The 13,305-nt window shown below is 36.4% G+C and overlaps 1 protein-coding gene across 8 annotated transcripts in view; it reads left to right on the plus strand.

Annotated features, from left to right (window-relative positions):
• Window positions 1-12,781, plus strand: part of LOC138317559 (roundabout homolog 2-like) — a 109,142-nt gene extending 96,361 nt beyond the window's left edge. For 4 of the 8 annotated variants that reach the window (XM_069259315.1, XM_069259313.1, XM_069259316.1 and 1 more), the window contains exons 16-25: window positions 2,287-2,445; window positions 2,751-2,840; window positions 3,058-3,369; window positions 4,212-4,286; window positions 4,737-5,505; window positions 5,863-6,071; window positions 7,157-7,357; window positions 7,663-7,872; window positions 8,814-8,980; window positions 9,600-12,781. In XM_069259315.1, the coding sequence (XP_069115416.1) occupies window positions 2,287-2,445; window positions 2,751-2,840; window positions 3,058-3,369; window positions 4,212-4,286; window positions 4,737-5,505; window positions 5,863-6,071; window positions 7,157-7,357; window positions 7,663-7,872; window positions 8,814-8,980; window positions 9,600-9,614 (2,207 nt within the window). In that variant the 3' untranslated portion in view covers window positions 9,615-12,781. The remainder of the gene's footprint in view (window positions 1-2,286; window positions 2,446-2,750; window positions 2,841-3,057; window positions 3,370-4,211; window positions 4,287-4,736; window positions 5,506-5,862; window positions 6,072-7,156; window positions 7,358-7,662; window positions 7,873-8,813; window positions 8,981-9,599) is intronic. The other 4 variants (XM_069259319.1, XM_069259318.1, XM_069259320.1 and 1 more) reach the window with 4 other exon arrangements.
• Window positions 12,782-13,305: the final 524 nt, after the last annotated feature.

The raw sequence follows: 13,305 nt of genomic DNA on the forward strand, positions 1-13,305 counted from the left end.
TAGGTATTAGCATACTACGAAGGTTTATCTTACCATTCATTGAAAACTTATCTCATCTATATCTTACCTGATAATGAAGGCTGTAGCCTAAAAAAAGTATTGTTATTCTTTCACTGATTCTGCCTAGGTCACAGGTCAGAGGTCATTTGACGATAAAAAATTAAAAATTGGAACAAGTGATGATAGGTGACAGGTCACATGTAAAATGTATAAAAATCAAGGTCACTATATTATATATGTGCAGGGATCCATCTATAGCTCCAAGTTCCTACTTTTTAAGGATAGTTTCCCCTCAAGAAATTAATATCCCTCTGGCCTAAAATTCCGCTGAAGATTTGAAAATTCCCCTCTTTGAAGCTGAAAAAAAATGGACCGTTTTTGTTTTGTTAACGTTTTAAACTTTTGTTTGCAAATACCTTCACATTTATCATACAGCTACTGCATATTTTATTATAAACTGAAACTTTTAATTATTGAGCTTAAAATGTCTTATTTTGTTAAATCTTAAAACAAAGTAAATTAATTTACAACCTTTCTTCCTCCAAATGAATATAATTTTGGACCAAATTCCCAAATATTTCACCAAAATTTTCCCCTATTTTGAAAAAGGCTAGTTTTCCCCAAAACCTAGATTAAACCCTGGTGTGTTGATTACCCTAAGATACATACAATATAAATAAAAAAAAACAGGCCTGATCAACATCTTCACAGTCATGATTGAATTAAAATGATTAGTCTGATTAGAGATCAAGATACAATGGTTTTCTGTAAATTCTGTTAGAGAGAAAACATGTGACAATATTTAGTGAGATTAAACCACAAAGGTCGCAGGAGTGAAAGGTCACACCACACCGAAAAATGATTGGAGAGGTTGAGAATCATTGGTGATCTTAAACCCAGTGTAAACATCCCTCAATCATTTCTATGTAGCCAAGTTGCCGCGACAAACGTTTGATAAATGGTTATTTTTCTGGCCTCTGTAGTTATATTTGGCCTCTTTATAGAGGGCGCTATTGTCAGTGAATTAATACCGATGTTCTGTGCTACAGTCTAACTCTACACACCATGGTTATTAATGTATAGTGCTGATGTGATTAAAATGCACGTTTTGTGTCGCGATTCAGGACCACTACAGCAGGATGCTGTTCATTAGCGATGCCAATAAACGCGACAAACGGATGGGGGCTGAATGCCAGGGAACAAAGCCATTTTATTACCCTTTAACCAGTATTGGGCCTTTAAGGATTTGGTTCAATATTGTTTTCAGTAAAAAAGCAATTTAAGTCATTCGCGTGAGTCGAAACGGTGGAAAACCAAAAGAGCATTCAAAATGAGTATCCGAGAAAACAAAGGATATTTCTCAAGCTGCTGTCACTCGAGATGGACGAGAGACAAAAGAGATTTCTTTTGTTTGTAATTATAATGATAAATTTTACTTCATAAATGTAGGGATATCCCGGAATATCTCGATGTGGATTTGATAAAACACTTCAATTAAGAAGATAGCCAAGTCGAATGTGAGTGCAGACCATTATTGGTTTGGCAATAGCTCCCTGTAGGAGAAATCCAGATCAAATTAACCTTTGTCGTAGACAGAATGAATGTGGTCTTCTTCTTGAAACATCTTTGAACCAAGCCAGTCCTCCAAACGCATGGGTGATCGTGAATGATTAATGACAATCCAATGAAACTCTTGAATTAAAAGAGCATTTCAAGTGAAAATATAGGGGGGGAAATTTGGCATGTCTGCCTAACTGTGGTCCAATGTGTATAGATCTACCTAACTGTAGTAAATAAACAGATATTCAAATTCTACCAGATTTAATAGTTACTAAGTCTTTATTCTTCTGACTTTAAATTCAAGTCTTTAAGATAAAAAGGGTATTGATTAAATGTATAAGTCTTTATCAATATGGGTAATATGTTACCTGTGCTGTAAAATAGTGTAAAGGTAGATTTTTGTTTAATTTGTTGATCTTCAGGGTTACTAAATTGTATATTCATATGAACACTTCTTGTATTTCTATAATAAATCTTATCATGTGAAAGTTCTGGGGACTAGACAACAATATTAATCAAACAAAAAGACATATAACAATATGCAATGTACACGAGAAATGATTTAATGTTAACATTCTGCACTTTGACATATTGAATAAGTGTCATGCCCTGTGTACTTAGAAGTAACATTTAGTTGTTGTAGGCTCATTATAAAGGTGTCAGTACATGGCTTCAATAACATATTGTGTTAGTTTGTGATCAGTAATGTAATAATGTACTCCACAGGCCCAGAACAGCCTAGTATCATGGATGAGACCTGGTTTATTGGTATGCTCATCGGGACGATAGGGGGAACGGTGTGGATCGCACTATGTATCTTCAGTGTTTGGCTCTGTCGCAAACGATCTAACAAGAAGAAGATGATGAAGAATGGCATGTACAGTGGTAAGTTATAAACAAACATCAAGAACCATAGTATTACTGCTCCGGTTCGGGATTAAAAGGTAGTTCACAGTGCCGTGCAAGGTAGCAAGCTATTAAAACGCAAAGCCCTTGCGGGCAACAAGACTATAGCTTGCATGTAAGATCTGTTCAGTTGTGACTACAGAGTGCCTCTATTTGATGCTATGTAAACTTTTGTTTGAGATTTTACAATTATGTCTGATGTTGAAGAGACATACTTTTGGTATATGGTATTATAGCACTGGTTTTCCTGCTGCTCCAACTACATACTGTCTGTTGTGTTACAGTTCCCATGCATAAAACGGAGGACACGAAAACATGCAACTCTTTCTACAGGAACGGTTACGGACAGAAGGACATTCACAGTTGTGTTGGAGGTCAGTCTTCTTAGTCAATTACGATTTTAAAAACATGTCAAAAATAGGAAGAAATAATCTCATTTAAATCACAGTTATTGGTCTTTTCCTACATTGTAAAAATAAGTATTGTTTTACAGGAAAAAAATTATAAGAATTTATGAAGAAACTATGGTTTGTTACATTGAATGTGATATTTGAGCCAAAGTTAAAGCTATTATTTGTTATGAACATACAGGCATGGGTTCCCCGTCTCCGGAGGCTTCTAATCTACTCGACCAGAAGGATATGGAACTCCAAGATCAGAATATATACAACATTCCTCAAATGAAGACATTTTACCACAAAAAGGACCCTGTGGCACCGTATGCCACCACCACTCTGATAAACGCTGGTCTGGTGAACGCCGGCAGTATGGGACGTCCAGCTCCAGGTATGGACCACATGTTTCGACCAATCACAGGCACCAGTGGAGGGTCAGGTGACAGCTGTTGTAAACACGAACACGGCAGCAGTGACTCTAACACCGACAACAGTCGACCAAATACAGGTAGGTGGACACTAACTGAATACTGACCAATCAGCTCCCACATTACACATAGCTGCCGATGTATACTACTGGGTATATATAGACTTTATATATAGCCTTGTTGACGAAAGTCTCTCATTTTATCCTAGATAAGGATAGTAGATCTGCGATAGATCTAGAAGGAAGGGGAGATTTGGGGTATCTTGTCTTAATTAACAACCTAATTAAGAGTAATAATGAGAGATTTTCTTTACCTGGCAAGCTAGCCTATGCATTCCCACTGTTAGTCAAGCTTAGGAGAGTGATTATAGTGATCGCAGCTCGCCTTGTGTGGCAAATGTCGATGGCAGCTTTGATAGAAAACAGGGAGTCAACTTCTTACAAATGTGTAACACAAATTGTAATTTTGATAGTCAAAGTTAGACAAGAGAAGCATTTTTTATTTGAATGATAAAATCTATCAGGGCAAGATTTGTATACCAGAAAAAGTTGTCATTGACATTTGCTTATGTATCTTGGTAGTGGATGCCGATTTAGTTAAATTTGTACTGAAGATCACATGACACTCACATGATTGTTTATTTTGTAGTTTCAAACCATTACAAGTAAAGAAAACACAAATCAAACATTTATTCAAAACAATGGTGTTAAATTCTCTTAATAAGAATTTTCACTTCCTATTGGAAATAGTTGAAATAGCATTTATAGTATTGATATGCTGTTGCCTCCCTTTAGCTGTAGTTATCCCCCTTAGTTGTGAGTTGTTATGTGATATAGGACCCTGTACACATGCACTACGCCTGCTATTTGGTGACTGGTTACTGACATTTAAATAGCAACTGCCCGCGATTATCTCCCTTTAGGTATTCCACACGATCACAGTGATGCTATGCAGAGTCCGACGAGCGATAGTGGCAGCCATACGACAGGTAAATACGGTAAATGTTCTTTAATCTTCTTTTCTCACAATCTCTAGCAACTTTATATTGGATATTGAGTTAGTGTATTAATTTAATGTAGATTTGAAGGAGTTGCCAAATAAAGGCCTGATACTAGCTTTCCACCAATTGTATACACAAATAACCGTATCTCAGGTGACATAACAAACTAACTCAGGGATATATTCTTGTATTCATTCCCAAAATTTTTTTATGAAAAACAGAAAAATTCAATGTATAAATGAGTTAATTCATTGTGTCACTTTTTCCAACTGTGCCTAGATATTTATATGGGTTAGAATGAATTGTAATTGTTTTAACTTGTATTATGACTTAGATACTTGTTTGCATGTGTGTTACCTTTAATTCACCTAACCTTACACATTCATTCAGTCTAAATGTTGGGCTTGAACATTCTTAAGATAACAACTGCCTTTTGTATGGTTCCAGATGAAAATGGATTACTGATCAAGCGAGGAAAGAAATCTCAGAAACAGATGGCCCAGCCCAAACAGGCGATGGTGAACTGGGCCGAATTTTTACCCCCACCACCAGAACACCCTCCCCCCAATGAAATGGGACATCCAGGAAATCTTGTCATGAATGAAAACCCAAGTAACAACCTAGAATATGCGGAAGTGAGCTCAGAACGAGCTGGAGGGACGAGAAGTCCTATTTCTCCAATGTCTAAGATTTCTTCGTGTTCTTGCCCAGTACCTCACAATGGTACACAGAACTGGAATGTTCCAGCTTACTCAGACAATGGGTGTGTGAGATGTAGCTCTCCTAAGTACTGTGAGAGCTGGCACTATAACCCAGCCCACTATAGTGTAATACAACAGCGTACACAGTCCCCTCGAAACGCGGACACATGGGGGCAAAGAACAATTGCATGCATGCACCCGTCCTCACGCGGAACTCCAGTGGATGTGAGGTGTGCGCGAACCTGCCATAGTGATCATGAACAGGCAGCCATGCCTGCTCTACATAATTACAAGATAGCCCCCGGGCCAAGGGATGCTGAATGTTATCAGTGCTTAAGTGACAGTGACAGGGGTTCAGGGGGCTATCACACCCTCAGGGGGTGCAGAATGAACAGTATTCATGGGGGGTCAGGCTCCGATGGAGGGGGCGGTGGCACGGCAATGGATCGTGCCTGTCAATCATCGTTACCAAGTGTAACCAATGAGTGTATACATCCAGCAATGTACCCTCCAAGGTAAGTCAGAGTTATGTCCCTTTTGATAGTTAATTCCCCTTGGTTATTGTATTTGTTCTGTTTTGAGGGATGGATTGATGGTAAGAATGGGGTTGTGGTTAAGTTTTTTTCTCTATGTGAGTGTTGGTAACTAGACTGGCCACCGGACCCTAAGATGCTGCTAAGACTTTCTCAGCAGAGTTCTTTACTAGATTTTCTCCCCCTAGTTTAAAACTTAGATCTAGAATCAGGCATGTAGTAGAGACAAAAATAATCAAGCCAAATTTTAGTGATTTTTTTAATATTCTAGAGACTGGTGGCCAGTCTAGATGGTAACTATTGATTTTGTTTGACAAATCCTCTGGTTTTGTTTTACAGGTATGAAGTGAATGACAATGGTCAGCATATGAGTTTAGCCATGGAGGGATATAATCGGAACGGCGACTCCCCAACCTCTGAGGGGGGTCTAGACTATGTTGGTGAGTCAGACGTGGACATTTCTGGGAGAGTCCCCCCGGGGCACGAGTGTCCGTCCCCACCCCCGGGCCATGAGGGTGTTAATAATGAAGACGGCTGTACTGACTCAGGTACCCGCCTGGGCTGTAGTGATAGAGTTGCTTCCAGCTATTAGTTTGACCTTGGCAATATCTAGTTGACCTTGCAGTTTTATCTTCACATTTGCTGACTATGACAAAAGACAATAATAGTTTGCCTGGTGTATTTACTAACACAACTAACGTATGGCTTCTTGCTCGGTTCTCCTGTTGGTACCTATATATATATATATATATATATCTACTATCCATAATGTACCCTGGAAATTTGCCATTGATTATTGTGTCCAATTGCCTCCCTCGAAAATGTTTCTTTATTTCCTTTTAATATCTTATATTTTCCCCTTTGCCCGAAAGCTTTGAATTTAGTAACACACTTACATTTTTTATCAAAAATCTAAAGCAATTTTGGGTACGGTGAGCATCTATAAGGATTTTTGCAATAATTTTCTAAACAATTACACGTACATGGTTTTCACCTCTCAATGATCATGGAGTTGTGTCCCCTTGTCCTTGAACTTCTGTTACTGCTTTGCACAGCTAGAGATTTTGTCCTCTCCCTAATAAGGAAGTTGTTTGTGTGCGGTTCCTTCCCCTTCGTGTCCCTTTGCCGTGATCCCTGCTGAGATATAGACAGCTTTCACCACGAGATTGTCTGGTCTGATTCCCACTGCTTGTCAGAGTTACCTCCCCTTTGCACAAAAAGCACTATATATGTACCGGGTATGTGTAGTTGCTTATATAAACTCGGCTTGCTTAGCTTGGTGCATCACAGATATTATATATATTCTGTACATAGATGTATTATCTATACTAGTATAGTGTATACAGTACAGATATAGTATAATTCAATTATGTATGATATGATTGTAACATATCTCTATTACATCATTTAATTTTGTTGTAATAACAGTTTAATTAATCTTGAATCATAAATTTCAACAATAGAAAGTAATTTAATCTGCATACTTAAATACTTTTTACTTAATAAAATAAAGGCTATATATAAAATCTAGATCAATCAATCTCACTTATCCAGGAAATATTGAAATAACCATCATCTCTGGCGATTATTTTTGTAGATTGTGTGTTTGACTAGTTTACACTTGGTGTTACAGGGTCAATGTTAGCGTCATGGGCGAGCGTGACTGACCAGAGTAATACAGATTGTAGTAGTGTGCGGTCAAGTGCAGCCAGTTCCAGTGACGGATCGTTCCTTACTGAGGCAGACTTTGCTAGTGCCGTGGCGAAAGCGGCAGAAATGTCTGGTCTTACCGTTGTTGGTACGACTGTCTGTGACCCTAAAACAGGCAAACCAGGTAAAAAATCATCGCAGTAATTCCTAAATAGTTAATGTATTCAATTGAAATCAAATCTTATATCTTATTCCAGAAACATGTTTTTTATTTGGTATTTTTGCAAAAAAGAAAAAAAAAAAATACTGTAAATTATCCAGAGGATCCATTCTAACAAAATATTCATTATATTTTAAATGTCAACAATCATTTTATGAAATGATTAAATGTTCTCTCAGGAATGTCTATCATGTAGCTACACTCCCTAGAAACATTTAGAATATTCTTTTATACAAATGTTTTAAGAATGGATTATATCCCTTTTTCAGTGAAGCGACAGCGGCGCCACCACAGAACGGCCCGGCCAAGTAGTCCCTATAGTACAGATAGTAACTTCAGCGCAGTCGTACATAAACCTTATCCTAAGTCACAACGAAAGAAACAGCTTGTAGAGAGAGGAAAACGCGGGAGTGATAGTAAAAAACACGACCCTTCCCCAATCCCTGAGGGGCAGGCTACGCGACACGGTATTCAAGAAGGTACGCACCAAGGCCTGATGTGTGGGGAATTCATCAATGAAGATCGTCTTCATTTGAATTGATCAGCATTTTTTTTTAAACTTTCTTATTTTGAAATGCTTAAATGTATGCAATTCAAGTGTTAAATATTGCACAACCATTTCTCCAACCTTAGCTCTGTGCTTTACCAAAAATATATCTGTACTTCATGCATACTGGTCTATATATATCCTGAATGTCGTGTTTCTTGATTTACAAATTAGAAACATTTTTATTTGTTTTTAACGTTTTATTTCTTTTTCTGATGTTTGTTTTGCATGACATGTATTTATCTGGAAATTGTAGCTGCTTTTTACTGGATACTATTTTTATTTACTGTATGATGTATGCTTGCTGATATCAGTATTTATTCAAGCCATTTGGTGCTAGTCAGAAATTATAGCAAGTTTAACATTAAATATGATATAAACTCTTTCAAGCTTATTTGATAAATTAGAAAGAGTTTACTAAAGAACTATCTGATATTCGTTGATTTGAGTTAAAGTAATCCAAGAATATCTGAATAGATTTGAAAATAGTTCACATCCATGTGCATCATCTGAAAAAGCTCAACAAGTTAAAAATATTTTATATATCTAGAAAAAAAAAAAAAATCTACCAAGGATTTTTCGAAATACAATTTTGAGAAATAACATTTGATAGACTGTATTGATGATTAATAGATGTATGTTTCACTTGTTAAACTTAATAAACATGTGTGTGGATGTATTTCTCCATCTACTATGTGATAGGAATGAAAAACAAACAAAAAACTAGATAAGAAAAATTAGATAATTCTGCATAAGTATACTCTCAAGATACAGCTACAATACTTTTTTATCATTTTGTTTGCATTGCTTTTTATTCCCCTCCTGCATGAAGTATAATGGCTGTGTTAGACTGTGAATGTTTTTATTTTGTAGTGCCTGAACCCCCCTCCTACAATAAGCCTAGCTTTCCTTCGCCACTCCCTTACAAATCACCACGAACTGGACACAAGTCCCTCTCCCCGACATCCTCCGTCAGATCACCCCGTAGTCCGGGCAACCACAGCGCCCTCAACTTCGGTGCTCTGGTAATTGAGAGTAATGTAAGTCGTGTGCTGTCATCATTATCTATAAGAAGTCACATCTTTATAGGTACTGTCAAGGTCCTCAATATGTTTGGCCTGCCATTCGGACTGTGGTTTTGGTATTTTCCAATTAGATTTTAGCTTGTTTTGGCATTCTTGTTTGTAGTGGAATTAAATGAATGGAAATTCCTTGCTTTAAATGAAAGATTAGCTAGAAGATTGGAACATGATATTTGAAATTAGGTACAAACCTAAAATCAGAATGAGCTTAGTTTTCAGACAATCTCCCATAGAGATATTAGACTTTTACTTCATGTTAAACAGCTCCAAGATTGAGTCTTAGCTTTAAATATTTAAGCTGATATGCTTTCTGATCTTTATATAAACTGCTGCTAGCACTTATTTTAAAACAAAGATACTTTCTTTAAATCATATCCTGATCTTAATCATTAATGTATAGTCAGGTGTCTATTGGTGGTTGAACACCAACAAATAAAGTGTGAATGGAAAACTGATTTATCGTACCATCATAAACAGTGTTTACAGATGTAGATTTCAATGGCTTTAAACAATAAAATGTAGGCAGTCTAGCATTAGAAATGTATCCTAATTCCTGGTATATTTTTGTGTTTTGCAGGTACCAGTGGTGTAGCCAAAGTCTGAGATAGTCAAGCTATTCTAGTCATCTGAGGTTGCCATGGTTACACAAGATGTGTCTGTGATAAATTGACTGTTCTACAAAGGATCAGGGAAATCCAACTCGATGTTTGTGGAAACTTTTGTGTTGTACGTCACCTGAGTGAGTGCACTGGATTGATTGCAAGTCCAGCATTCATGATTAAGGTCATTATGATCTGTTTGTCTCCATGGCAATAGCTGCGCGTTAGTCCACCTTTGACATAACCTCAAGGGTCATCGCGGTTCATAAGAAATCCAGTGTTCCATAGCTGCTGTGCTGAAACTGTAACCACACAATCTTCCATGCAAATCGTTTTGCTGAACTGAACTTATTTTACATGTGATGTGATTAGTGCAGAAAAACATTGACTGGCTGCTTGTGTTGTGTAGGACTAGTATTCTTGTTGTTATGTGATATGCCAAAGACTTTTGTCCACCTAAATTTCTGCGATCTGACTATGGTTGCAAGAACATGGTCAGTCGTTAGGACCAAGTTTGGCCAGTGCTCTTCGTAAGTTTTAGAAGGAGAGAGCTGTTTTGCTCCTGGTGGTCCGTTTGACGGCTGTGTTATTGAATTAAGAAGGACTCTGATGGTCACTACATGGTACTACCTCTGTGTTAGTCCCTGGACTGCCAATACTGACCACTGATCCAGTAACATAGGCCTGTACTCCTCGTATATTTAGTAAATGGTCCATGTTGAGGCTGAATTAAGGATGATAGTGAAGGTGGGCCCCAATGTAACGAGGCTGGTCCATGTGGTGGGCCCACGGACTGGCCAACATACTGGCCCACGGACTAGTATATTTAGTGGTCTGTCTGATTAGCCGGAAAATGATGTGGACCATCAATGCAGCAGAATGGAACTGCGCATGGCTGAGTCTGTGGGCCAAATTACAAACAAGACTGTATACTTTATATAAAGTGCGAGCAATAAACGATTGAAAATCAGACAATAGAAGGACAGTTTATCATCGTCCAATTACCATAGTGATATATTAGTATTATAGATTTCTGGAGATGATGTTGAATGTTTACCTGCCACTTTGGATGATTCCATCCCATTCCTTGTAAGGGGGTGTCAGGTAGTCACTGCCAAAGTTATATGTTAGGAATATGTTCTTCCGATAGGCACCATGTGCTTCTGTGCGTCTGTCGCCAAATATATGCACTTGTTATATTACAGCTCTAGTAGAGAGAACCTAGGACATCATTCAAACCTAGCAGATTAGTTTCTGACTGAATGGTGACAATTTCCAGAAGTTGTATTGGAAACAGTACTTTGAATGTTTAATACTTGCATAATATATGTATATATTAATACATATATAAATATATGTTTATCTTCTATATCTTTTTCCTCCCCTTACAAACTGTTGGAAGATTCTATTGTTAGATGGAGTGTTCCAATGTTTGTACTGTAGGGGGTGTTTAGTGGTTACTTGTTAGCGTAAACAGTAGATACAAACTTTAGGGTATTATTTCTCACAGGAATTTTATCCACAACCGATGACAGTTTGACTTGTATCTTACATTTTATGAGGAAGTTACAAATTATGTTTCAAGATATAACAAAAGTTTTTTCTCCAAATGTGTCTCTTATTGGTAACATTTATTGTGAGTGAAATCACGGTTCATGAGATAGCGTGAGCGAGAGTCATGCAAGCAGTGAGAATGAGAGAAAGCGATTTTAAAATGGTGCTTAATGAATAGCGATTATCTATAACATAGTGCGTTTGCTGTCATTTTTGGCTTTAATTAATGTTACCATGGCAACCGTTATCAAACTCATTCCATTCTAGGCAATATAAACTTGATACAAAGTGTTGTATAGAAGTTGACTGATGGGAGTGTAATGTTTTGCCTTCCCTTGGCCAAAGGGAGATAACTCCCATCAAAATCCTTGTACACTCAGCAATAGATGTGTTATTCCAGCCATTTATGTGTATTAAAGTTAGTCAACATATAGAAAATTAATTTATTTATGGACAAACTGTATATAGATATTTGTTATTGTATATACCATTTACTGCTGCAAACAACCATGTCCTCAGTGTTTTATTGTACCCCTTCACTCTTATTATTATGGCTTAATGTGTCACATTTCTATGTCAGAAATGAAATTACCCAAAAATCACCAATTCTAACTTTTAGTAAATTTATATCTCATAAATTAATTCACCACCAGGTGTCAGGATTGCTGTTTTTCTTGAAAGTTGAAAAAAATTAAGGAAAAATAAATTGCTACTATTTAAAAAAATTTCACTTATAAAGCTTTCCATTCAAATTTTGAAATATTTAAGATGCAAATCGCTTAATAAATGAGCAGTTTTTATTAAAATTTTAGCTGTTCTAGACTGATTTTGCTATATGATTATAACCTTGTTAAGTGTGATATCTAAAGAAAGAAAGATCACATTGTCAAATTATCAGAAAATAATGGAATTGATATTTTTCTACAGGTTTATTGTTCGCTTGTCAGTTACATTGTATACAACTAGCGAAATATTGAAGTGATTTGTTATTTACTCTCAGATGACGGTATAAACTTTGTTATAGGTTCCGGGGAAGGACAACTATCTTGTATGCTTTCACTCAAGTGCAATATTTTGTTTTGCTCAACCCTGTTCAGTTCTCTTGTTAATTTATTTACCAGTAGTGTAGAAATTCTTTTTATGTCTTTAGTTTTTTGTTCATAACCAAGGCCAAATATCAAACCAAACCAAAATTTTCTCGAATCATTTCGTTAAGAGTAATCTGCCACAGAAGACATGTTTACGTGTTGTAGACATTTTTTTTTTATATTTCACATTTTCCATATAAATCCAAAGTTTAATGTAAAATTCAGGGCTGTCTGTGTGTTAGGGAAGAAAGCAATGGTATTTTTTGTTTTATTGTTTTATGTTGAATATGTGAAGTATAAGAGTTAAATAAAGTCCCCATGTCAGCCATTTTGTGTAAATCTGCATCAGAAGGTTGTTTGTATGTATAGACTACTGGACACACTTATAGTGCTCCTCTGCGATGAAGATCTGTCGTTATGTTGTTAATGAATACAGAATTCACATTTTTCTCATGGTCATTAAAATATCATGTTCAGTCAATTTCTCATCAAATAAAAAATAAATATTGCTAAATCTCTGTTGATTTTGTTATTTTGATTAATACTGTAATATACAACTTATTTTCGTGTTCAATTTCATTTAAATTTTTTTTAAGTGTGGTTAGAATTTGCAAAAATAAATTGTCACACAATGTTGGTTTTTTTTTTTTTTTTTTTCAAAAACATTTAAAGTTTTTAATTTCAAATCACAAAATCAAATCCATGTGTAAAGTTTGTTGAGCATTAAAAGCGTAAAATCCAAAGTAAGTTGATTTACAGTAAGTAACCGAGGACAAAGAAAAATTGGAGAATTAATTTACTACTATAGTTACCTCTCTCCCTTCCAGACTTTCATTAAATTAGCTCTGCATGGAGGTGAAGTTGGATCGGACGAATATTTATTTATTGAACAGAAGGAGATTTCATGTAATGACAGAGTGACGTTTTGGATTAGCCCGAGTACTTCAGTCATTTTGTGAAAAGATCTGACTAGCATCCACTATTGTTACCTGGCCTGTTGTCAGATTCTTGTAGGATACACAAAATATTCCCACCCAAATTA

The sequence above is a fragment of the Argopecten irradians genome, chromosome 3 (assembly GCF_041381155.1).
Source record: "Argopecten irradians isolate NY chromosome 3, Ai_NY, whole genome shotgun sequence".
In the NCBI taxonomy this organism is placed as follows: domain Eukaryota; kingdom Metazoa; phylum Mollusca; class Bivalvia; order Pectinida; family Pectinidae; genus Argopecten; species Argopecten irradians.